The sequence below is a fragment of the Electrophorus electricus genome, chromosome 2, assembly GCF_041902795.1.
Source record: "Electrophorus electricus isolate QZ-2024a chromosome 2, ASM4190279v1, whole genome shotgun sequence".
Classification (NCBI taxonomy): domain Eukaryota; kingdom Metazoa; phylum Chordata; class Actinopteri; order Gymnotiformes; family Gymnotidae; genus Electrophorus; species Electrophorus electricus.
In genome coordinates, this window is record NC_137498.1 from 3,387,459 (window position 1) to 3,410,000 (window position 22,542).

Here is a 22,542-nt window from a genome sequence, read left to right on the forward strand (position 1 = left end):
AATAACTTCAGCAGTACTCGGTGAGGCGGAAACCATGGACCTGCTTGCAAAAAATGTAATAATTCCTAATGTAAAAAACCCACACAAAACAGCTTGGACCAAAAGAACTTGACTATGAAGGGAGGTCCGACTATGAAGGGTAGTTGTCCGTTTGTATGTCCGTTGTTAGAGGTCTCCCTTTACGGATGCTCCTTGTACCTCTTCTGCTATTTTACAAACGTTTCATCGATCTTTTCTAAGCATAGTAGCGGTTTGCACTGTGTGGCATTTCTTGAGGTGGGACGGGGGACAACTTGACAGACCTGTGTGGTCAGACAGACTGACCAGACCTTTCTCAGAAAGAAATGGTGTGTGTGTGTGAAAAAAATATAAATTATTTTGAAAAAATATAAAGTAATTTATAACTATAAATTATAAAGAAAGAAATGCATTATTTAATGCTGGGTCAAATTTGAGCGAAACATAAAAACTGCCTACAAAAAGGGTGAAATGTAAATATAAAGAACAAACATTTTAAAAATGATTTTTCATTTGTTCTTTCCTGAATGGAAGCCAAAAGCCTAAATGAGGTTTTCCTTAGTCTCCGCGTTCCCTAGCCTCTCTCTGATAATAATGCATATCCTATCCCTTTAAATATTTATTCTGCTTTCGGCTGTTTACTTCAGACCATTTTCATGCGTATCTGATTTTAACTTTGACTGTAACGGTGGTGGCTGCTGTTGTTACATTCTCCACAAGGGGGTGCTGTGGGCACTTTGCATTAACGATCGCGTATCCTTGCTCTCAGTAGCACTTAACGTTTAACATGATACCTTTCACAATCGTGAGCATTCTGAATTTAACTGAATGAACCTGAATTGCACTTCAGGCACTAAAATGTCCAGAGCATCCATCCTGTCAGTACGGGAAGAGAGAACAGAGCATGTTCTGCTCTTCGGGAGATCCGACATCTCTTTATACCGCACGGTCGCATGGCTCACTGCGTTTTCGTTGTGTCCATAATCCACTATTTGTAGCGACGTGTGTCCATTTCTATCGAGTGCTGGACACCCGCCTTTCCGTGGTGGACTCCACGGAGGACTCCTTTCGCCAGTACACCCGCCCCTGAATCTCCCTAAAAGTGTGTGTGTGTGTGTGTGTAAGAAAGAGGGAGAGAGTGAACAGTAGGAAAATAAAATCACCATTAGAACATTCCAGCGTGGTCTTTGAGAAATAGTGACACGGCATTTAGCATACGGAGGTCAGAAGAATTACACGTACTGGACAGCTAGTGTGCTCGGGTCGGCTGCAGAAAATGAACTGACCGGGCAAAAATTTCATCTAAGCAGCTGTTAATGTAAGCTGCTCCACACATCACCTGATCGCGGCCTTCTGCGTGTTTAGACGAGTCTCTCGCTACTCTCCAAGTATTTTAGCAACATAACTACTGCAGGCGCTTTAGGGAAAAGGACGTCTTGGAGTTTCTTTGCAGCAAAATCAATCATTTCTAAACCGTCGCGTTCCGTTCATAGTTATGCGGGAAGGACAGAACGTATTAACTTGCTAATTACATGGCAAGCACTTAATTTAGAAACAAGGAATTTAAATCGGAAACTCCATACCCGCTGTATTACGGCCAACGATAACAAGTTCTGGTTTAGATGAAAGTGAATCATTTGGCTCAAGGACCTGACCGCAGTCCTCCTCGCCAGGCAAGGCCATATGAGCGCCAAGTTTTTTGGGCGACTTGACGAACGCGATGTCGTGTTGAACCCTTTTGCTTGGATCGTTTACACCGGCGCTTTCATATTTTATGAAGTGCGCTCTGTTATTCGGTCACTCTCTTTTTGTTCATGTCGGTGATGGTGATTTCCTAGATAGATAGACAGATAGACAGACAAACAGACAGACAGACAGACAGACAGACAGACAGACAGATAGACAGACAGACAGACAGATAGATAGATAGATAGATAGATAGATAGATAGATAGATAGATAGATAGATAGATAGATAGATAGATAGATAGATAGATAGATAGATAGATAGATAGATAGACATATAGACATATCATTTAAGTGGCATGTCATCAAAACTTAGAAATATTGAGACGGGAGTTTCATGTTTGTTTGTTTTAAATTAACTAATATTAGTAAAGTAATTCTGTTTACAATGTTCATTGTCAACCCCCTTCCTCGATGGTAACTCAAAGACAGACTTATCGATCGAGTCTTTACCACCCACGTCATCGCACTTGTGTTAACAAATGCTTTGAGGCACATTGTTTTTCAGCTTCCGTGGCCCTAAGGACCACGGCGCCACCTATAAGTCACACACTGAGTAGACAAACCGTAGAGACGCACGGCCCGTCCGGGAGCCGCGTTTTGACGCATTGCGCAAAGACCGACCGCACCGTAGTCGGTAGCCCGTGTGCGCGTCACGTCACTTAGAATAACTTCGAGCAATTCCCTGACCCGCACGCCGGGGCCAGTTCTCCCTGGCGAGCCATCCTCCATTCAGTGTGCCACGGACAAACCCTCCACCGTTTCCGCGGTAATCGTGGCTGACCCTGGACAGCGGAGAAACGACGCTCACTTTCCGGGATCATCGCAGTGCGTCGGCGGTCAGCACCGACGAGCTCTCACCGATCACAGAGCCCAAGCAACGACCTGCTTGGTTTTTTTCTGAAAACAAAACGTGGACCTCACCACGTGGCCGAGGACCTAGAGTAAGGGAACATTTACAGCGGCAAGGTTTTGGATAAATCAAGTACATTCACTCCGTATTTTTGGTACCCACATTTGTAATTTTGGGCAGTAAGTAAATAATTAAATAAATAAAATCCAATTAGTGAGGTCAGTTTGGTGAGTGTCTTTTACCACAGAGACTTAACATATCTGTTCATCGAGACTGCTAACAATTACGTGGTTCTTTGAACTGGGAATGAGATGGTACTCGCTTGTCAACGTGAGCAGAGCGACGACCACATGAGTCTTCATCTTGGCCTCTATGTTGGTTCTTCTGCAGGGTTCCCGAGTGTCCAGATTAGGAGCCAAAGGGTTTTTAAACCCTTCATCTCTTCTCTTCATCAACAGGTGACCAATGGCATCGTTTAACATTTACCGTGTAAAAAGGTTTTGAATGTTATCGGGGATGTGGGAAATGGCTTCTGCGATATACCGAGACTTTATTTGAATGAGGTACTTCATTGCAACTTTAAATGGCCTACCATGAATGGGCCAGCACTGTTTTTGGACGGTATGCAAGATCTGTTTTGCATATGACAGTTTGTCATGAACCTCGCTGTCGTGGGATTGGCAGGACTGTGTGTGTGTGTGTGTGTGTGTGTGTGTGTGTGTGAGTGTGTGTGTGTGTGTTTGTGTGCTGTCCAGGGTTGGTTCCTGCTGAGATACACTCTGCCCTCACCACCCTGAACTGTATTAAGTGGTTTAGATGAATAATACATTTTATTTCCATAGTGTTCCTTAAAGTATCTTTAAACACCTTCTATGTATCTGTGAGTGAAACTATGCATGTTTAATGAGTGACAAAGATGACAATGTACAAGTCTTCACTAGAGAGAGAGAGAGAGAGAGAGAGAGAGAGAGAGAGAGAGAGAGAGAGAGAGTTGTCACATCTGGGATATCAGCACTCACACACATAGGTGAACTCTGACACGGTTATTTTCTGCTCTTGGGTAACCAGCCAGCCGACACACACGACTCATCAGGAGTTCCCGACGGCACACGCAGTGATCGATGGGTAAACGTTTGCGTCGGACTCCTGCACGATAAACTGGTTCACGCCGCTCCCTGCCCGGTTGGGAGTTCCCGCAGAGTCGGGTGTTTTGATTCCCTGTGGTCTGGAACCTTCCTTAAAATGGCCAATTATTTCAATTGCAGGCGCAGCCAAGCAGACATCTCATGTGATGCTGGCGCCCCCTATTGAGCACAAAAATGGACAGCAAGTGCGATCTCTTCAGTTTGAATAACTAGAACGTTTTTCTCCTTTTCAGCCGTCTAACTTTAAATAGGTGCTCTGTTATCGAGTCTTATCACTTATTACCGAAGCACATTATTAAGTATTATTAACTGTGTGTGTGTGTGGTGTGGGTTTTCTTTATCTGCGTTTTTTTCTCGTACCAGTGCCATTCACTCGCAGCTGCGTCTCTGCACACTTGCGCCATCTGGCGGTCTGATGTTGCATTGCGTTTTATTCATGCTGAGCGATTTTTGAAAATAGAAACTCGGTTTGGGGATTTCTGTAATAATCTGTTCTGTCAATCTCACATGCCAGCAATATCTTTTTTTTTTTTTTTTCAAATTATGTTATATATTGTTTACTGGGATTACCATTAAATTTGTATTTGTTTGCTACAAAGTTTTTGCGTATAAATAAACAGTTTTTTATTTATTGGATGGACTCATTATCCACTTACTGTAATTTTCCGATTACCACAGTTTACAGTAGGTGTGCGTTAAAGTTTTGAACACGCCACACTCCAAAGTCAGTTGAGCAACAGAGATTAAGGTTGAACACCTTCTGAAACATCCACCCCATTTAAAACGCACCAAAAACCAGAAACGAAAACAGAAAACCGAAGCGTGATTCCAGAAATAAACAAAAACTGCATTAGCAAAATTCGCAAAGAGGACAAATGAGATCGAACACTAGCGAAATGAAAGTGTAAACGAGCACTAAAATTAAAAATGAAGTTTGATTTGATTTTCATTGCTGTTTATTTATTTGCATCTTTTTACTACATCTTGTGATTTGCATTATTTTATTTAAATTATTTGGCACAAAACAAACCCCGTGGTCACGGTCTCTTGCGCCGTACTATAGTATGTTTGCGTATTTTACCGGGAATTGGGGAAATAATATTTCATGTGCACTGGAGTTTATTGTTAATCGCTGTTAGTGTATCACACGCGTGGAAGTGAAACTCTCCACTCGTGCGTTTGATTGCAGGTGCACGTACGAATTTGAACTTTGAATTTTATAATTATGCAAATCTGTCGCTATAAGCACCTCGTATATATAATATACAGGATCAAACGGTCACCACTGCAGTGTGGAATGTGAGTATCCTTATATAAAAAAAGTGTTTTTATCTATTCGTGGAATATTTAAATGACAACTGACCGTGCTCCTATGTTGACTGATTAAATTAGTACTTATTTTTTATTACACTTATCGTTGTCTAAGATAGATCTGATGTATTTTGCACTTATCAGGAGTGATCCTTGTATTTCTGCAGTATTCTAGATCATTGGTATTTTGGACTCTAACCTACTCTACTGTACTAGGATGTGTTCTATGAGGAAATGCCAAAGCACTTTTATAAGTGTTTGGTGTTTGTGTGTGTGTATCAATAAACACAATACAGGTTATTGTTTTATATAATATCAACAGTGTCCATATAAGATGTGTGTAGGACTAAAGACAAGTAAGTGAGGAATTTAGACCCAATCCAAGAGTCCTGGTTCGTTAACTAGACAGACAATGTTTGGTGAATGCTCCATGGAGAAATCATGTTTTGTAGTTGTGCTCAGTGAAAAGCTACATGTAACAGGTGGACGATTTGTGTGACGGCCATGATTAAACTGAACTTCCCTTTTGAGCACTTTTTGTGGAACCGTAATGGAGTTACGCTGGTGGTTGGTGTGTGTGTGTGTGTGTGTGTGTGTTTGTGCTTTGCTCCAAGAGAGATTTGTCACATACATTTTTATATTTTTCACAGTAAAGGAGAAAGTGCATCTCAGTCTCATCCTCACCTACATGCAGTGATCACATGTTCTGTCCTCTCTGGACAGTCGGGGCTGTCTGTATCTGTCCTGTTCTGACTGAGCTCACTGAGGCTGGACTTGGTTGGCATCTCTGCTTTGTGTCTCGGACAGTAAGGAGATACTCTGTTCATACTCTTTGTTTTACTTTGTTTTGTAATTGGGTTTAGTTTTAGATTAGGTGGTAGAGCAGTGTTGGTGAGAGGCTGGTAGTGTTACAGGGTCAGTGAGTCTCAGAACCAGCCCACTAAGAGGAGTCTTTATTCAGGGTCTGTAGTATCTTTAAATGCATGAAATGTAGGAGTCTTTTTTGTATGTTTATTGGTAGTGCAAATCAGCCTAATTCTGCCCTGCATGTTGGTGTGTTCGTTCTCTCTCTCTCTCTCTCTCTCTCTCTCTCTCTCTCTCTCTCTCTCTCTCTCTCTCTCTCTCTCTCTCTCCTCTTCACAGTATCCAAACCACTGGCCCTGCTGTTGCTCACTGGCACCTCTCCATTCAACATATCACCAGCCGGCAGCATGTGATTGGCTGCTGGTCCAGCCAATCAAACCCACATGCATAGTGACACAGACACAGATCAAAATGTTTCAGATACACACACACACACACACACACACACATACACACACACACACACACACACACACACACACACACACACACACACACACACACACACACATCTGTCTCTCTCCACTCTATTTAACTACAGTGGCTTCTGTTCAGACGATTGTTCTTTCACTGTCTCAACCGCTGTCTCAGATACACTCTCGGACACTCTCACATGATCGTCTATAAGTGTACCAGCAAGTTCATCCACAGGGTGGCCAACAGAAACGCTTCCTGTTTTCCTCCTTCTTTAAGTCAGATTGGTCAACTAACACACACACACAGTCTCACACACACACACACACACACACACACACACACACTCACACACACACACACACACACACACACGTGTGCACTCACGAACAATGACGGCTTCACAACAAAAGGAGATTTCAGCTGTTTTTTCCGATATTCTGCCCACCTGTCCACCAGCGGGTGAGCATTTGCCGCTCGCTCTCTCGGAGTAAACTCCGATTCAGTTCTCCTCATCCGAGTTCACGACAGCTCTCTCACGGTTTCCTGTCCTTCGTATTCTGTTCTTCTTAATCTTTCTTGTCTATCTGTCTCTGGTCTCTCTCGCTCTCTCTTTCTCATGTTATTTGCATGCATAAACTAAAAGAATAAGATGAACAGTGCATGCATTTAAACAGCTTCTGATGAACAATGTAATCTTTGTCAGTTTTCTGTTCAACCAAATGCTTAATAAAAAATCTTAATATTACCCAGGTAAAAAAATAAAATCAACATTAGTGTTCTCACTTCTGTGTAATTTAAACTGTCCACGTTTTTCACTTTGTTTTGCATGACTGGAAGGAAGTTCATCAGTGTTCAGTGATCCGTTACTGACTGTGTTTGTTGGAGTACGTTATAAAGAGTTCACACTGGCTTACTCTAAGTTTTTGAAAATAACATAAAAAGAAAAGAAATCAGATGCTTTTGTGTTCTGTGGATTTTTTTTTTATTATTATTTCATGCAAATGCGATGTGGTAAAAGAAAGTCACTAAAGAACTTTTACACAACTGTTTAAAAATAATTTAGTGGAATAAGATGCAAATGGAATTTAAAGAGCAGTTACCAGAATGAATGAGTGATGAAAAGAACAGAACGAATGAATAAACAGAACAGAATGAATGAGTGATGAACAGAACAGAACGAATGAATGAACAGAACAAAATGAATGAGTGATGAACAGAACAGAACGAATGAATGAACAGAACAGAATGAATGAGTGATGAACACAACAGAATGAATGAATGAATGAACAGAACAGTATGACTGAGTGATGAACAGAACACAACGAATGAATGAACAGAATAAATGGGTGATGAACAGAACACACCACGAATGAATGAACAGAACAGAATGAATGAGTGATGAACAGAACAGAATGAATGAACAGAACAGAATGAATGAGTGATGAAAAGAACAGAACGAATGAATGAACAGAACAGTATGACTGAGTGATGAACAGAACAGAACGAATGAATGAACAGAACAGAATGAATGAGTGATGAAAAGAACAGAACGAATGAATGAACAGAACAGTATGACTGAGTGATGAACAGAACAGTATGACTGAGTGATGAACAGAACAGTATGACTGAGTGATGAACAGAACAGTATGACTGAGTGATGAACAGAACAGAACGAATGAATGAACAGAACAGAATGACTGAGTGATGAACAGAACAGAACGAATGAATGAACAGAACAGTATGACTGAGTGATGAACAGAACAGAACGAATGAATGGGTGATGAACAGAATGACTGAGTGATGCTACAAATTGATATCACAATGATCTTTTATCTGATCTGAGAATCTGAGCTTTTCTTGTTTTTAGAAAAAACAATGACATAACAAAAAATGAAAAATGATCAATTTGATTTATATCTGTTACTGGGTGGCCAACGAACTCATTAGCATAGATAATGCCTAAGACTATTGCATGGATGTAAAATTGTACACTGAAGTAAAGTTTATTTCCATCTTCAATTATTGACTAAACATATAAGTGCTGGTCAACGTTTTCCAATAAACATGTTCAAGGATAAGCAGTTCGAGCTTTGAGATCAGTGAAAACAGTGGATTAACTCTGAGACCTGATTCAAGGCTAAACCCATTGGGACCCTTTTGGAGTGTACGCCAAATCACGTCAAATAACTCAGAAAATGTTTGTTTTTTTAACGAAATAATTTATTTTTAATTTTTCCTTAAATTGTTTACTAAAGACGTTGTTTGGAACGCGCTACTCCTCTACGCCACAGGGGGGCGCAGAAGAGCGACAGACTTCTGTTAACTATTTTCCAGTTCTCGGGAGGACTAGACAGCTACGAGAATGAAGCAAATATATATTTATCGCTTAGTGTATATAAAATAATTCATTTTTAGCGCCCAGAAATTGAAAGGACAAATTCGGGAAGGCACAAGTAACAGCCAATACACTAAACCCATTGCAAGAAAACCAAAACAAACCAAACAAAGAAGCCGAACAAAATAACATTTGCAATTCGCAGTTATTTGGAAAATCTTCTTACAAGCGGTTTCCTACCTGTGCGAGTGACGAGGGAACCGCAAATTGCCCGTCGACTCTGCGCATGGCAAACTAGCGACGCCATGCACACGCGCCGTGGAGGGGATGCGGCGAGCAACGCAATGCACGAGACGGGCTGCAAGGGGCGGGGGGAGCTCTCGCGCAAGCCGCCGCGGCTTTGCAAACTACCGAGACGGTGCTCGCGCCCTTGTAACGGCGGACGAAAGGTAGGGCTCCGCGCGTGCCGGTTTGCATGTGACTGGACGCCAGTAAGCTCCGTAACGGGCATTGCGCTCACTGCTACTTTCCTTGGGGCTTAACATTTTAGCTTTTGCATCAGACAGAAGACTCATATTCGCAGCGTGCAATGGTGACAGTATTACAAGCTCCTTGGCGCCACTGATGTTAAATTAGCTATGACTTACAGATACATCAGACAGGTTCTTCTATCGACTGTAAATTTTTTTTGTAACATTTGGAGAAGTAAAACATAGCCACATTTTTTATTCTCAGCGGCCAGAGTGCCACTGTATCATGCACACTCAATTTCATATATAACAGCCGTGCAACAAGCATTTCTATATAACCACGCACAAGGCCCCGTTTTCAAAAGGTCATCACCTGTACCTGAGCCCAGACACTTAAAAAAGAAAGAAAAAAGCTATTAGTCACCGAACAAAAGTGCGTTCTCTTGGTTGGCCGCTAGGGGGCTCTTCTTCATTTGGACCCGACTAAAGGAGAAGTCTGTTCTTTTTAGCTATCTGAGAAATAAATGACATGACGTGGCCATGTTTGTTATAAAAAAATAAAAAAAAATCAGAATTTTCAGAATGTGGCTGAGTCGGACCCAAAGGCAGATCAGCGGCGGTGTTCGGCACAGAGCCTCAGACGGTGGCGTCCATGTAAGAGTTCACAAAATGGCTGCCCGCGGGACCCTCAAGCTCCTCTTCGACTGCTCATTAAGATCCGGTTGAACCAGAGGCCAATGATGCATTATCACATCTCTGGGTTAAGATCATTTACTTTTACCTCACGCTTTTATCCAAAGCGATTTACAGTTATGACTGAGTACAACGTGAGCAATTGAGGGTTAAGGGTCTTGCTCAGGGGCCCAACAGTGGCAACTCGGCAGTGGTGGGGCTTGAACCGGTAACCTTCCAAAGGTCAACCGGAGGCCAATGACGCATTATAACGTCTCTCTCGGTTGCAATTTGTGTGATATGTCCATCTCATAATAAACACGCCTGGACTGTAATGATAGCCTGTGATAAACATGTTCATTGTGCATCTTTGCAGATCCCGCCTGGACGTTTCTAGTTACTTGCTGACCGTCACACGATCAAATCTGGATCTGACTGCTTTGTATCTGCTCGATAAGAATCAAGGTAGTATTTATTTATTGAACTGTAGCATTTATTTATTGAACTGTAGTATTTATTTATTCTTTCTAGATCAGAAACAGATTATAATCTTTGGATTATTGCCAGGTTGCTGCACATGGCTCTGCAGTTCGAGAAAAAAAAGCATCCCGACGGTCGCGAGATGCACAGGCCGAACGTTCTATTAAAGCTTCGAAACACTTTTGCTCGTGGGCAGTAAGCACGTGCAGTGCAGAGAGCGAGGAGGCAACGCTCATCCAAATTTAGTAGCGATATCTGTGTGTCTAGACTTGCAGGCCTAGTCTTTAAAGCAACATTTTAAGAATGTTGAAGAAATAACATTTCCATCTTGGAAAACGGATGACATTCCGGTATATGAATGCACGAGCCACGCGTCCCGTGGAAAGCGGGACTTTACAACGCAACGTGAAGTTTTCGTGGCGTGCAAATGGCAGACGCCTTCGTCTCCGGCCATCTCTGCTGTGCTGTGTGTCTCTTTCAACAGGGCAGGGGTCGGCGCCTGAGGAGCGAGCTCATGGCCGTCCACTCCGCGACGGGTGAGTCTGACACGCGAGCTCACGCGAGCGTCTTCGCCAGCCTAAAGGCTTAAAGCATTCGCGTAAATATTCATCTCCCAGTTTGCAGCAGTCCGGGAATTATAAACCTTGAAGCAGCAAATAAACGCCAGTAAACGACAACAGCAGCAGCAGCAGTCGTGAGCGCGCCGCGCGTCCTCCGGTCCCCTCGCGTAGAAAAACGCTGCAGAGCTAGTGGCGCGCGGTCAAACGTTCACGCTCGCTTTAGGAAGCCCTCGCCCGCGCGCACCTCTTGTAGAGATGTGACGGCGCGTGCAGCGGTCAGCGCCCGGTCTAAACCGAGCGTCGCCTGACCAACTCGTGCGTTTCACGTCGCGTGCAGCTGGTGACCGGGCCGGTCACCATCGCTTGTGCACGCCCTCCAGGCTTCCGTCTTGCGTCACAATGTATGCGTGACGTCATACCCCTGGCACGAGCGTGCTTATCCGGTACCTTTACGCGTTGGGATGTTTTGCAATCGTCTTTTCTTTTTAACCCAGGCATCGTCAGGAATTCCTGGAGAAGATGTTAGTGTTTAGTCGAGATCAGCGAAAACCGTCGATTCCCTTGTTTGTTTCAAATGAATGTATTTTAATTCAGCAAAACAACAGTTTTAGCCTGTATTGATAATGTATGGCTTACGCGTTCATATTAAAATACAGATATTATTTAGCTACTAAACCGAACTGTTGTCTCTTAGAATTCAGTGGAGGCAAAACTTTAATTACAATACAGTCATACAGATAATTGTTTTTTTTCTGCTTTAAATGATTAATTTTAACATAAAGTAATTACAAAGTATCATCATTCGAAGTGTAATGCATGCTCGATTAATTCCAAATTTGGATGTGATTACATCCGAATACATTTTAAAGCAAAAGCAAAACATTTAATTTTTTAATATTTATAGATCACTCCAGTTTCGAGGTACAGAAAGAATGCGGGCAGAATTTCATCAAGTTTACTCTTGATTATCCTTTATTTACTTCTCTGGAAGCGTAGAAAAACAACATTTTTTGTATATTTGAGTAGATTCTGATCGAATTTTTTAGAAGACTTTAGGGACCAAATTTGTTAGATTTCGCAGCTGCTACTTTTTATGAACAATTCCTCCAACTATCCTGTTTAAAACTTTCATCTTTAAAACGTCACCTTTGTTCACAGAGAGCACAACACTAGCGTTGCACGTAAATGACATCAAGCAATTCCACGTTAAGGTCACTTTAAACCACGTTTCGCCTTTAGGTTAACAACGTATATGGACATGAGAATTTCCAAAAATGGGGCGCAAGACAGACGAAGCGAGGGAACCTTTTGACCCCGACGGACAGAAGCCTTTGGGTGGCGAGGGTGAAGTTGGCGTGGGGGTTGGGTATTGCTTAAGGCGTCTATATTTTGGCTTGTCAAAAATCCCTGTAGATTTGGCCACAGTACTGTTTAAAGGGAATTCGAGTCACTGTGCGAATATGAGGAACTTAAATATGATATTTATAACAACGTTATTTATTCGTTAATGCATGTCCTGAATTTACACTGAGCATATACTAAGCTTTTAAAATATACGTCCTCAGTTGGGATTTGATTTTGTTTTAAAAACCATACCGAATACCTAGAAGCTTCAAACTACAAAACTGCAGCTTTAATCGGTACTTCTGAAAGCCGTGAACGTAGTTCTAAAGCGTGAAGTGGCTTAATGGAACTGAACTCACGGCCCGTGCTTTTCTCGCGCGTCTTGACATACATTATTAACGATATAATATCGTCGACGCGCACCATACTTGCTTTGCTTCCGTTAAAATAGCGCTGTAGTCCTGTTTAGGACTGCCAGGGTGTGTTTCCTCGGGGTGTTGAAGGGGGGATGGGTTATGTGTGTGTGTCTGTGTGTCTGTGTGTGAGAATGAAAAAAGACAGAAGGCAGACGCGATGAAATTGTTAAACGGAATGGGGGGAAAATATGGCTAACTTGCATATTCTTACAACGACCGACTTCGAGGTAACCCGAGGGAAAACGCTTAATTGCATTATTTAGCTTTATGCAGAGATGCATGCTGATAGAGCACTTACAGGTTTAACAAGGAGTTCAAGAGCTTGGAAAGTCATTGCTACCTTTTTATACGAGTTCTACGATGCGTATTTTTAAAGCTTACCCAATCCTACAATCATTTTAACCGTAAGACATTGTGGAAAAGTATTGAAGACAATTGCACGTATGGTTTTATTAAAAGCGATCAGTAAATAGCGTGGCCGGGTTGTGTTTTCATACATGGTACAGTGAGCTGGACTCTGGCACACAAAAGGACAACGAGAAATGTTTAAAACGGAGAGAAGCAAATCTTTTTATTGCCCAAACATGTTGCCGCATAGCATAAAGCGAGAATAAATACACGGCACACATCGGAGTCACCAGACTGAACACGATGTAGAAAGAAGCTTACACCACCTCTGTACTCGTCTCTGGAATAAAACCTCGCTTCCTACTTGCTCAACATGTTATTTCGTACGTTATTTCGTTTCGAACGAACTCGTCCGAAACTGCTTCGACACCGTGCGATTCTCACAGGCGAAGGTTTCTGAGTTCATGTGTCCAGTAACATCTCCAACATCTCTGACTCGCTACTCACTGGCGCCCGTACGGATGGTTTTCTCTCACACGTATACAACCGTCCACGTTGGTCCGTCTATTTTATTTTAAGTGCAGTCAATTAGTCACAAATTTCACACAAAACAAATCGCATCGGATGCTGCTTCGTAGCCTACTTTGGAAGTTCTCACACAGGGCGGCGCTCCAGCCAGATTGTATTTGCTGACGGTGTCCAGCGGTGTCCTCGTCCTTTCCCGTCTTGGTGAATGTTCTCCGAGATCTCCCTGTGGCATCAAACGGGGACGTATATGGTGTGTACTCAGCGCGTTTCTCGGTTCGTTTCTTCCACTTGTTGCTCCGGGGCTGTTTTATGAATCGTGGACGGGAAATGAGCAACGCGATAACGTCTTGACACCGGTGACCGGCAGCGCGACCTGCGTCCTAACGCCCCCGAACCACACCCGCCTTTTGCGCGGAGGCTGGGGTCGCGGTCTAATGTGTGTGTGTGTGTGTGTGTGTGTGTGTGTGGGTGGGTGTGTGGATGGGTGGGTGGCGGAGGCAGTGAATTCCTCAGAGTGGATAGGGGGCGGTCCTGGTTGAAGGTGGGCGTGGCCGTTGACTCACTCTTCTAACGTTTTTCCTCTGACGCAGGGAAGGCTAAGAATAAAAAAATAAAAGAAAAAAAAAACAAATAGGGATTTTTATGAAAAACAGTTTTTTTGGGGGGGCAGCTAAACGAACCCATCTTGTAGAGGAGGGAGATGCTGGAAATGAACTGAAATGATAGTTTACATCTTATTGGTTTGCATCGTAAAGGATAAAAATGTCAGTGACGATGAAGGTTTCGAGAGGAAGATAAATATAACTCGTTAACATTTCTGACCCTGTGATACTCGAGTTGAGTTGGGCGTTCAACGAGATAAAGTCTTAGAAAGTTGACGACGCAGGATTTGTTTGGCGTCTCCTGCACCAAATCGGTCGAGAACATTTATCCAAACACCCTGTTCGGATAACGACAATATTCATCCGTCTGCGGGCATTTGGGGATGGGCGGTTGGTCGTGTCCATACGTCGTTACTTGTGGAAAACTGAAGCGGGGAATCATAATAATAATTTTTTTTAAGTCTAGAAAAAAGCCGCTAGCGTGGCTCTCGCCAGACGTTTAGTTGCTTGTGTGTGATATATTTATGTTTCCAGCCATGCCTTGATAAGAAAGGGACAAACCTCTCAATCTGAAACGGAAGGGACAAAAGGTGACGGTGTTTGTCTTGCAGCAGCCGTGTTTAACTGACCGACTTTAGGTGTTACACGAGAATTTTAATTCAGTAAATGTAATTTAAAGGCTATAAAACTGCGAATTAAAATTATGTGGACCCACGTAGCTCAACAAGAACTCGTGGAAGCAAACTTTTATGGTGGTAGCTTACAAAGCAGACTCGCCAAAGCAGTGGCTAGGCTATAGGCTACGTAAAATAAAATAAAAAACTCTTACGGATTTTAAAGATGCCGGTAGGGGCAATGACGCAGCGGTACGTCCGGTGTCAGCTCGGTTCCGAGTCCGCGCGCTCTCCGTGGCTCGTGGAAGAACTGGTAGCGAGAGGGCACGAGAATGACAAAGTCACGTGTGCGGTGCAGCGAGCGAGCGAATGAGAGACGGGAAGAGGCAGAGAGCGAGTGTGTGTGTGTGTGTGTGTGTGTGTGTGTGTGTGTGTGTGTGCGCCGAGCGAGCGAGGGAGGGAAAGAGAGAGAGAGAGAGGGAGGGAGGGAGAGAGGTGGTAAGAGAGACATGACTAAATATCAAAAGGGGGCAAGCACGCTGTACCATGCGAGCTAAATTCGCGCCCGCTGGACGTCGGGATGTCGGATTGACGGTGACGAGCATCACCCCATTTCACGGAGGAAACGTTATTACGGGAACTTTGGCACGGAGGGTCCGCGGCGAAACATGGCCGAAGGTTACGCTGTGTTTTTTTTTTTATTGCTCGCACTTTCAGAGCCCCTGCTTCGCAGGAGGATGAGGGAGGTGGAGGATTGTTACAGGCGCTGGAGATTTTGCGCCGCCCCTGTAACGTCGCCGTATCAAAAGATGTCCTTGCGTTTTGTTTACGCGGTGTGCACGCGTGATTAAGAGCAGTTTAGCTCCAATAGAGGAGGGAGGGGGGACTCGCGCACACCTGCCCCCGGAGCTCCACGACAGGCGCGTGAAGTACGGCGGATGCACGCGGAAAATAAACCACTAACCCCTAAGTTATACCGGTCGTGTTGATTTGTATAAGCGCAAATTGAGCAATAGTAGCAGCTGGCGGCGGCCCACGCAGGTCGGAAAGTGCGTCTCACTTTTGAATCCGTCGTCCTACTCGTTCGCAGGCTGCGCGTGCACGACCGGGTTGTTGTAGAAACGGTAAACCACGCGAAGTAGATCTGTACGTCGAGGGTTGCCAGGTAATGCACGGCGAAAAAAGCGAGTGCGTGCGTGCGTGCGTGCGTGCGCGTGTGTGTGTGTGTGTGTGTGTGTGTGTGTGTGGTGGTGGGGGGGGGATTTCCATTCGGCTGCGCTGCTTTTCGCCCACGCAGCCCCGCGTGTAAAGTTCCCGAGTGTGCTTCCCGTGCGCTGAAAGCAAAACGCCTGCTATAACCGAGACGCACGCTGAGGCGGCGTGGCTTACCGGGACTCTGTATGCTTTACCGAACAGGAGGAACGGGGAAAGGTGGCGGTGCAGACCCAGCCCGGTCCCACGGGCAGGAGGAGCGAACCCCGCCGCAGTTTCTGGTTGGCTCCGGCTACTGCAAGTGGTTTAATGGTCGCATGGGCTTCGGGTTTATATCAATGACCCACAGCGAGGGACGTCCGGTAGACCCGCCACTAGACGTGTTCGTTCACCAAGTAAGTTCTTCGAGCCGATACAATGATAATGAAAATAGCAATAATAATCAGCATTTTTAAAAGGGTCAAATTGATGTTGCTGATTTTACCGAACCCAGTGGGGGGAAATAGTTTCCATAGCATGTGTCCTGTGACCAAAGTGAATATCTGATTGGGAATGCGTGTCCTCTCACTTTAAGAGCGCTTTTGGCGGCGAGATTTCCGAAGCTCCATCATGTTTTCATTTCCCCGGTGCCAAACGAGTCCTTTTCGTCTTAAAAACTACACAGATCGTTCGGCAAAATCGTTATCCGGGTGAATTTCACCTTTATCTTTGCTACAAGTTGTCGGTCGTGTGTTGCTGTTGTTGATGATTTTTTAAATTGTATTTCTTTAATTATTTATATTTCGGAAGGTGGTACTCTTCTTAAAGCGACACGGGCGCCACGCTTGCTCCGGCACGAGGCGTACCTCGCCGTTGGGTCGTCACGCGCGGACGGTGACCCCACTGACACGTCGGGAGCTGTCGCCTCTCGCGCGGGGCTCTCGCGCGGGGCTCTCGAGAGGCCGTAGGAAGCGGCCCGGCTGCGAGCGGCGTTCTCTTTCGCGGCCGTGCAGACCGACGTAGTTGCGGGTTCACGCGTTTGCACCGGGAGGGTCGCTGCCGTGTGCATTGTCTCGCATTATATAATTCGTTAAATTACCTCTTACAGCCCCTTTAAATTAGACCCAACCGGGGTGCAAACTGCACACTCGGCGCCGCTGTAACGAATTACTCGTATTTTGAAATCCAGACCGTTAAAGTGGGTGAGCAGTAAATTGCTCTGGGGGTTTTTTTCGTTCTTATTTCTTGCCTTTTTTACGGGGTTGGGTCGGTTTTTTTTAAAGATTGTCGGACAGAGAAGAAATCGCTCCCATCGTCTCAGATTTAGCTCATCATGGGTTGGTTTGTTTTGGTCATTTTTACCTTTGCAAGCCTCCGTTGTTGAAAAGGATCTTGTTAGGTGTGCCTTGGGCACGTGTGTCTGTCTGCCCTAAACATTGCTGTGGAATAAACAGTTCTTTGTAACACAAAACATTTATACTTCAAATTTATACTTCAAATTTGTACCTCAAGGAAGCCTTCAAGTTTAGCAATATCCTAGTATAAACTCCTTTAATATATTTGAAATATAAACTGTGTTGGTTTACAAATTTAGACTTGCTGTTCACCGGTTAGTATAGCTATCGTGTTTCTGTGAGAAACAGTCTCATCTGTTCAAAAGAATCGCCTTACCTTAGTTTTATATTAAAAATTTAAATGCTCGAAGCAGTTATGATAAATACCCTTGGAGGAGATTATCCTTGCTTCCAAGATGTTCTGTTATTTTCATAACTCAGTGTTGAGATGTGCCGTGTGCATGTTTTTAGTTATTTATGTTTGCTACCTTTAATATTTGTTAAGGTAATTTCACTGACGGTGTTTAGGAGATTTTGGTAAAATTTTACAGAGCTGATGTTGCTTTTTACAGAGCTGATTGTAATCTGTCTCCATGGGTGTTAAAGCAAATCTGTGCTTCACTACACGTACTGGTTCCTGCCATCATAATTTATTTAATGTAAATTTAAAAGGCAATAATAGGATATTCTGTGGAGCACACAAATGGGTTTTGTTACAGTTATTATTTTCAATTTCCTGTTTTTTTTTTCTGTATTATCTGTGAATGTATGTATGCATTTTTAATTAGAGTATAATGTCCTAAATATGAAAACGGATCATTCAAAATGTGGAATAGTGACGTAACGCGGCTTCTGAATAACGTGGTTCGTTTAAATTTTTTTTGCACACAGATTCTTCCTGTTAGAGTTTTGTGGTTGTACTTTGTGCGATTCGTGTGCAGTTCATAGCACAAAGTTGAAAGGATTCTAAAACAACAACTAACAACTAAAAGAGTGTTAAGAGAATATGTAAACAATCACCATTTCCTCTTAAGTTGTAATTACTGTAGCAGAAAGTATTTCACCCAATTTATTGTTTAGTTTAGTTTGCTTAAAATCTCCTGTTCTCGACAGCAAAGCCAAAAAAACGAAACCAAACCAGTTCTCACAACTTCGTTCAAACCTCTCCTCCCCCTTCTCAGACGGAGGTGTGAGGGGTCCCTGCTACTTAGCCACCATGTCTGTAGTCCTGAGAAAGCCCAAGTGCATTGTTGGAAATGGAGTCCAGAGAGACGTAGGGCAGAGGCCGCAGACCACTTTTAGGACTTTTAGGACACGGTTCTTCCGTTCCGTGCAGCGGAAAGTCCCGTGCTAGAGTGGAAACGTCGTCCCCCCCCATCCGGCGCCGTGGTCAAGCGTTTGGCTCGGCCACTTTATACTGCTTTAAAATGTGTATGTCGTCTTCACGGTAGTTCAAAATCAGTGTGTATCAAGGTATTAAAAAGTGAAAAGACGGCAATGCTGTCTTAGATTTTTAAAGTTTGGATCGAGTGAAATATGCTGTTTATTTCTTTCTAGACTGATTTTAAGATGCAGTTCTATTGAGAAATTTGTCCCCATTTTCTGCATTGAATTGAATATTTATATTTAGAGGAAGTAGCTCTATATTTGATTGGTCGATTTTAACATATTTAAATTTGTCTAGTATTCACTATTCTGTCGAACTATAATCGTGTTTAAAAAAATCTTTCACATGAATCCAAAACCATATTTTTATTTGAGTCATTTTACATATCCAGTTATGCCTTGGCATATCTGTAGAACTCGACACTGACACAAAAGCTCGGCGCTTGGATAAAAGTCTCATCTGAGTCTCGTCACTAACTGACGCCCGTGGTAGTTGACTTCACACACACGCATCTTCCTGGGGGCTTTTTTTATCATCTTCACACGAGTGTTCTGGCGTTGCGGTGACGGCTCACGCTGTGCCTGCATGTGTCAAAGTCATCCGTGTTTGATGTAATCCGAAAGGGAATTTAAACATTTGTTTTTTAATTTGCTATTATTTATTTGTCTCTTCATGTTTTTCACAGTATTTACATTTTTGGAATTCACTGGGGTTATTTAATCAGGAAATATGTCTGATGTTTGATACTGTTTCTCCACTAAAAAAAAAAAGAAACCTGAACTAAATTAGTCGTTGTAGTTTCAGGTGTAGCGTGTGTTTGTGGGTAAGACTGTATAGTGTGTGTTTGTAGGACTGTATAGTGTGTGTTTGTAGGACTGTATAGTGTGTGTTTGTAGGACTGTAAAGTGTGTGTTTGCAGGTAGGATTGTATAGTGTGTTTGTAGGACTGTATAGTGTGTGTTTGTAGGACTGTATAGTGTGTGTTTGTAGGACTGTATAGTGTGTGTTTGTGGGTAGGACTGTATAGTGTGTGTAGGACTGTAAAGTGTGTGTTTGCAGGTAGGATTGTATAGTGTGTTTGTAGGACTGCATAGTGTGTGTTTGTGGGTAGGACTGTATAGTGTGTGTTTGTAGGACTGTATAGTGTGTGTTTGTAGGACTGTAAAGTGTGTGTTTGCAGGTAGGATAGTATAGTGTGTTTGTAGGACTGCATAGTGTGTGTTTGTGGGTAGGACTGTATAGTGTGTGTTTGTAGGACTGTATAGTGTGTGTTTGTAGGACTGTATAGTGTGTGTTTGTGGGTAGGACTGTATAGTGTGTGTTTGTAGGACTGTATAGTGTGTGTTTGTGGGTAGGTCTGTACAGTGTGTTGTTGTAGGTAGATCTGTGTGTTTGTGGAGAGAATGGCGAGTGTTTTGTGGGTAGGACTGTAACATTGCAGTATTGTGCATTGATCTGTCATCATGTGTCAATACAAAATGGGGCAATTTGGCTGCTTTGGTTTGTAATGTACAATTCCTTTGCAGTCACAATGTTATTAATGTATCCCAGGCACTCTTGTAAACTAAACAGAAATATTTCTGTGTTTGGAAGCCCAGAAGAGCATGTTCTGGACTCTTTTAATTTCGTTTGATTCCGGTTAATTCTATATGTTGGCAGATGGTTTGTTTTCTTACATGGGGAATTATTGCAGATTTTGTAATGAGAATTGTGTATACTGCGGTATGTGAAAAAAAGTTAAAATTGAGATTTGTTTAAAAACTGGCAATCAAATTTTTCCTCCAGGTCTGTAACATTGCTTATTAATTAATGTGAATATACACGTCTCACATAGAGAGAACCGTTTCGAATTTAGCCATCCTCGCATTTCCTCTCACTCTGTTATTTATTTCCTAATTTCTGTGGCAGAAAAGCACTTTCAATTCCTCTGTGCTGATTGGGCAATGGCGTTCACTCCGTCGAGATGATTGGACAGTGCCATTTATTCCTCGGCGCTCCTTTTATCTTACTGGCCAATGGAATCCGCTCCTCTGCGCTGATTGGACAATGCTAGATAAGCGTTGTAGTTTCAGATGCGAGCAAAACGGTGACAGGAACAATACTGTGTGCGTGCGTGCGTGCGCGCGGGCGGGCGCAGCCAGAGCTCGAGCAGCCTCTTACGTTACTTCTGCTTTGCGCGTGCCCTGTCGCGTGAAGACTTTCGTTGAGACGTTGCGCTGTGGCTTGCGCAGCGGCGCGTGAGTCTAAGATACCGCGCACACAGGCCGCGCGTGCCAGGCTCAGATATGCTGGAGACAGCGCGAGAACAGCAGAGGTCGGGGCTCCACCGCGAGCGTGTAGCGAGAGCGGGGATATTTCACTCCCGCAGTATGCAGTTACAACCCCAAAACGCGTTTAAAAAAAAAAGAAAAGAAAGAAAAAAAGAAAGAAAAGTCACGTGCATTCATGACCCGTGCGCGTGGAGATTCCCGAATGCGTCACCCATCATTTATAAACTGCGCTCCACTCGCGAGTTTGTCTCTCGCGCGCCTGCGTGAAACTTGCGAGTGCGCTCGTGTTTAACGCATTAAACGAACGCGCCGTCGTTATCGCCGCTTGAAACGTCGCGAGAAGAGAGCTCAGAGACGGCGGGCAGGATGGAGGCAAGTTGCAAGCTACTGGTAAAGATCCTCTCACAGGGAAAGGAGTGTGTGTGTGTGTGTGTGTGTGTGTGTGTGTGTGAGAGAGAGAGGCAGGGAGGTAAATATAGGAGACAGCCTGAAAGTAACAGTGTTTGCTCATGTGTGTCTGTGCACGTGTGAATGGGGTGGGGGTGTGTATTGGGTGGGTATGTGTAAGGTGGGGGTTCGCTCTCCTCATTCTTTAAAAGAGGAATTTCTTTAAAGACAAAAAGGGTCTCCTCCCCCCACCTATGTAAACAGACAACTGGGTGCCATCGGTAGACGGAGCCGCCTCTGGGAACCTATGAGACCGTGTGTGTGTGTGTGTGTGTGTGTGTGTGTGTGTGTGTGTGTGTGTGTGTGTGTTCCATATTCTTGGTGTAAAATGTTGCGTATAATGTTGTTCTTTGTGGGTAGCATCTTCGCGGACGTGCATTACTGTTGCATTTCCAGTGAGAGTTTTGCCAGATGAAATCTCTGAGTCTCTCCTGGAGCTGATGCGGGTGTGTGTGTGTGTGTGTTCCCCTCGGTACGCCTGTGCAGCCACGGTGCCGTGTTGGTGTGTCAGACACTGACGTGTTGGTGTGTCAGACATGAGTGCTGAGTTCCGGACTCTGGTTGTCTGAGATAAAAGGGCTTAATGTTTGTATTATCACCCGTGGGGTGTGTGTGTGTGTGTGTGTGCTCGTTCTGAGACTTTTATGCGTAAAAGCATACATGTGTGAGACGAGGTGGCTTTATTCTGTGTGTGTGTGTGTGTGTGTGTGCGTGTGTGTATGTGCGTGCGTGCGTGTATGTGTGTGCGTGTGTGAGTGTGAGTGTGTGTCTGAGTGTGAGTGTGTGTCTGAGTGTGTGTGTGTGTGAGTGTGTGAGTGTGAGTGTGTGCGTGCGTGTGTGTGAGTGTGAGTGTGTGTGAGTGTGTGTGTGTGTGAGTGTGTGTGTGAGTGTGCGTGTGTGTGTGAGTGTGTGTGTGTGTGTGTGTGTGAGATTAACCTCTTGTCTGTTTTACTGTTTGGCATGTGGGACCTCATTGCTGCAGATAGCACTAATCTCTCTCTCCCTCTCTCTCTCTCTCTCTCTCTCTTTCTCTATCAGATAGCACTAATATCTCTTTTTCTCTCTCTCAGAAAACACCAATATCTTTCTCTCTTTCTCTCAGTTAACAGTAATACCTCTCTCTCCTCCCCCCCTCTCTCTCCCTCTCTCTCAGATAACACTAATACCTCTCTCCCTCTCTCTCTCTCCCTC

The 22,542-nt window shown here is 43.8% G+C and overlaps 1 protein-coding gene and 2 long non-coding RNA genes across 5 annotated transcripts in view; 2 read left to right on the top strand and 1 right to left on the bottom strand.

The window, feature by feature from the left end:
* The first annotated feature begins 4,890 nt into the window (after positions 1–4,890).
* LOC118241908 (uncharacterized) lies at positions 4,891–7,251 on the top strand. Its single transcript, XR_004776416.2, has 3 exons — positions 4,891–5,060; positions 5,723–5,878; positions 6,216–7,251. It is a non-coding gene; the product is annotated as an uncharacterized LOC118241908 (long non-coding RNA).
* Positions 7,252–13,175: 5,924 nt separating this feature from the next.
* Positions 13,176–16,214, bottom strand: LOC145645841 (uncharacterized). The gene is made up of 2 exons (XR_014116135.1): positions 16,112–16,214; positions 13,176–14,102 (listed from the first exon to the last, which is right to left on the bottom strand). It is a non-coding gene; the product is annotated as an uncharacterized LOC145645841 (long non-coding RNA).
* lin28b (lin-28 homolog B (C. elegans)) overlaps positions 15,229–22,542 on the top strand; it is a 29,952-nt gene continuing 22,638 nt past the window's right edge. The window contains exons 1-2 of one of the 3 annotated variants that reach the window (XM_035529465.2): positions 15,229–15,400; positions 16,139–16,329. In XM_035529465.2, coding sequence (XP_035385358.1) covers positions 15,391–15,400; positions 16,139–16,329 — 201 coding nt within the window. In that variant the 5' untranslated portion in view covers positions 15,229–15,390. Of the gene's footprint in view, positions 15,401–15,975; positions 16,330–22,542 lie in introns of those variants that run through there. The other 2 variants (XM_081695412.1, XM_081695411.1) reach the window with 2 other exon arrangements.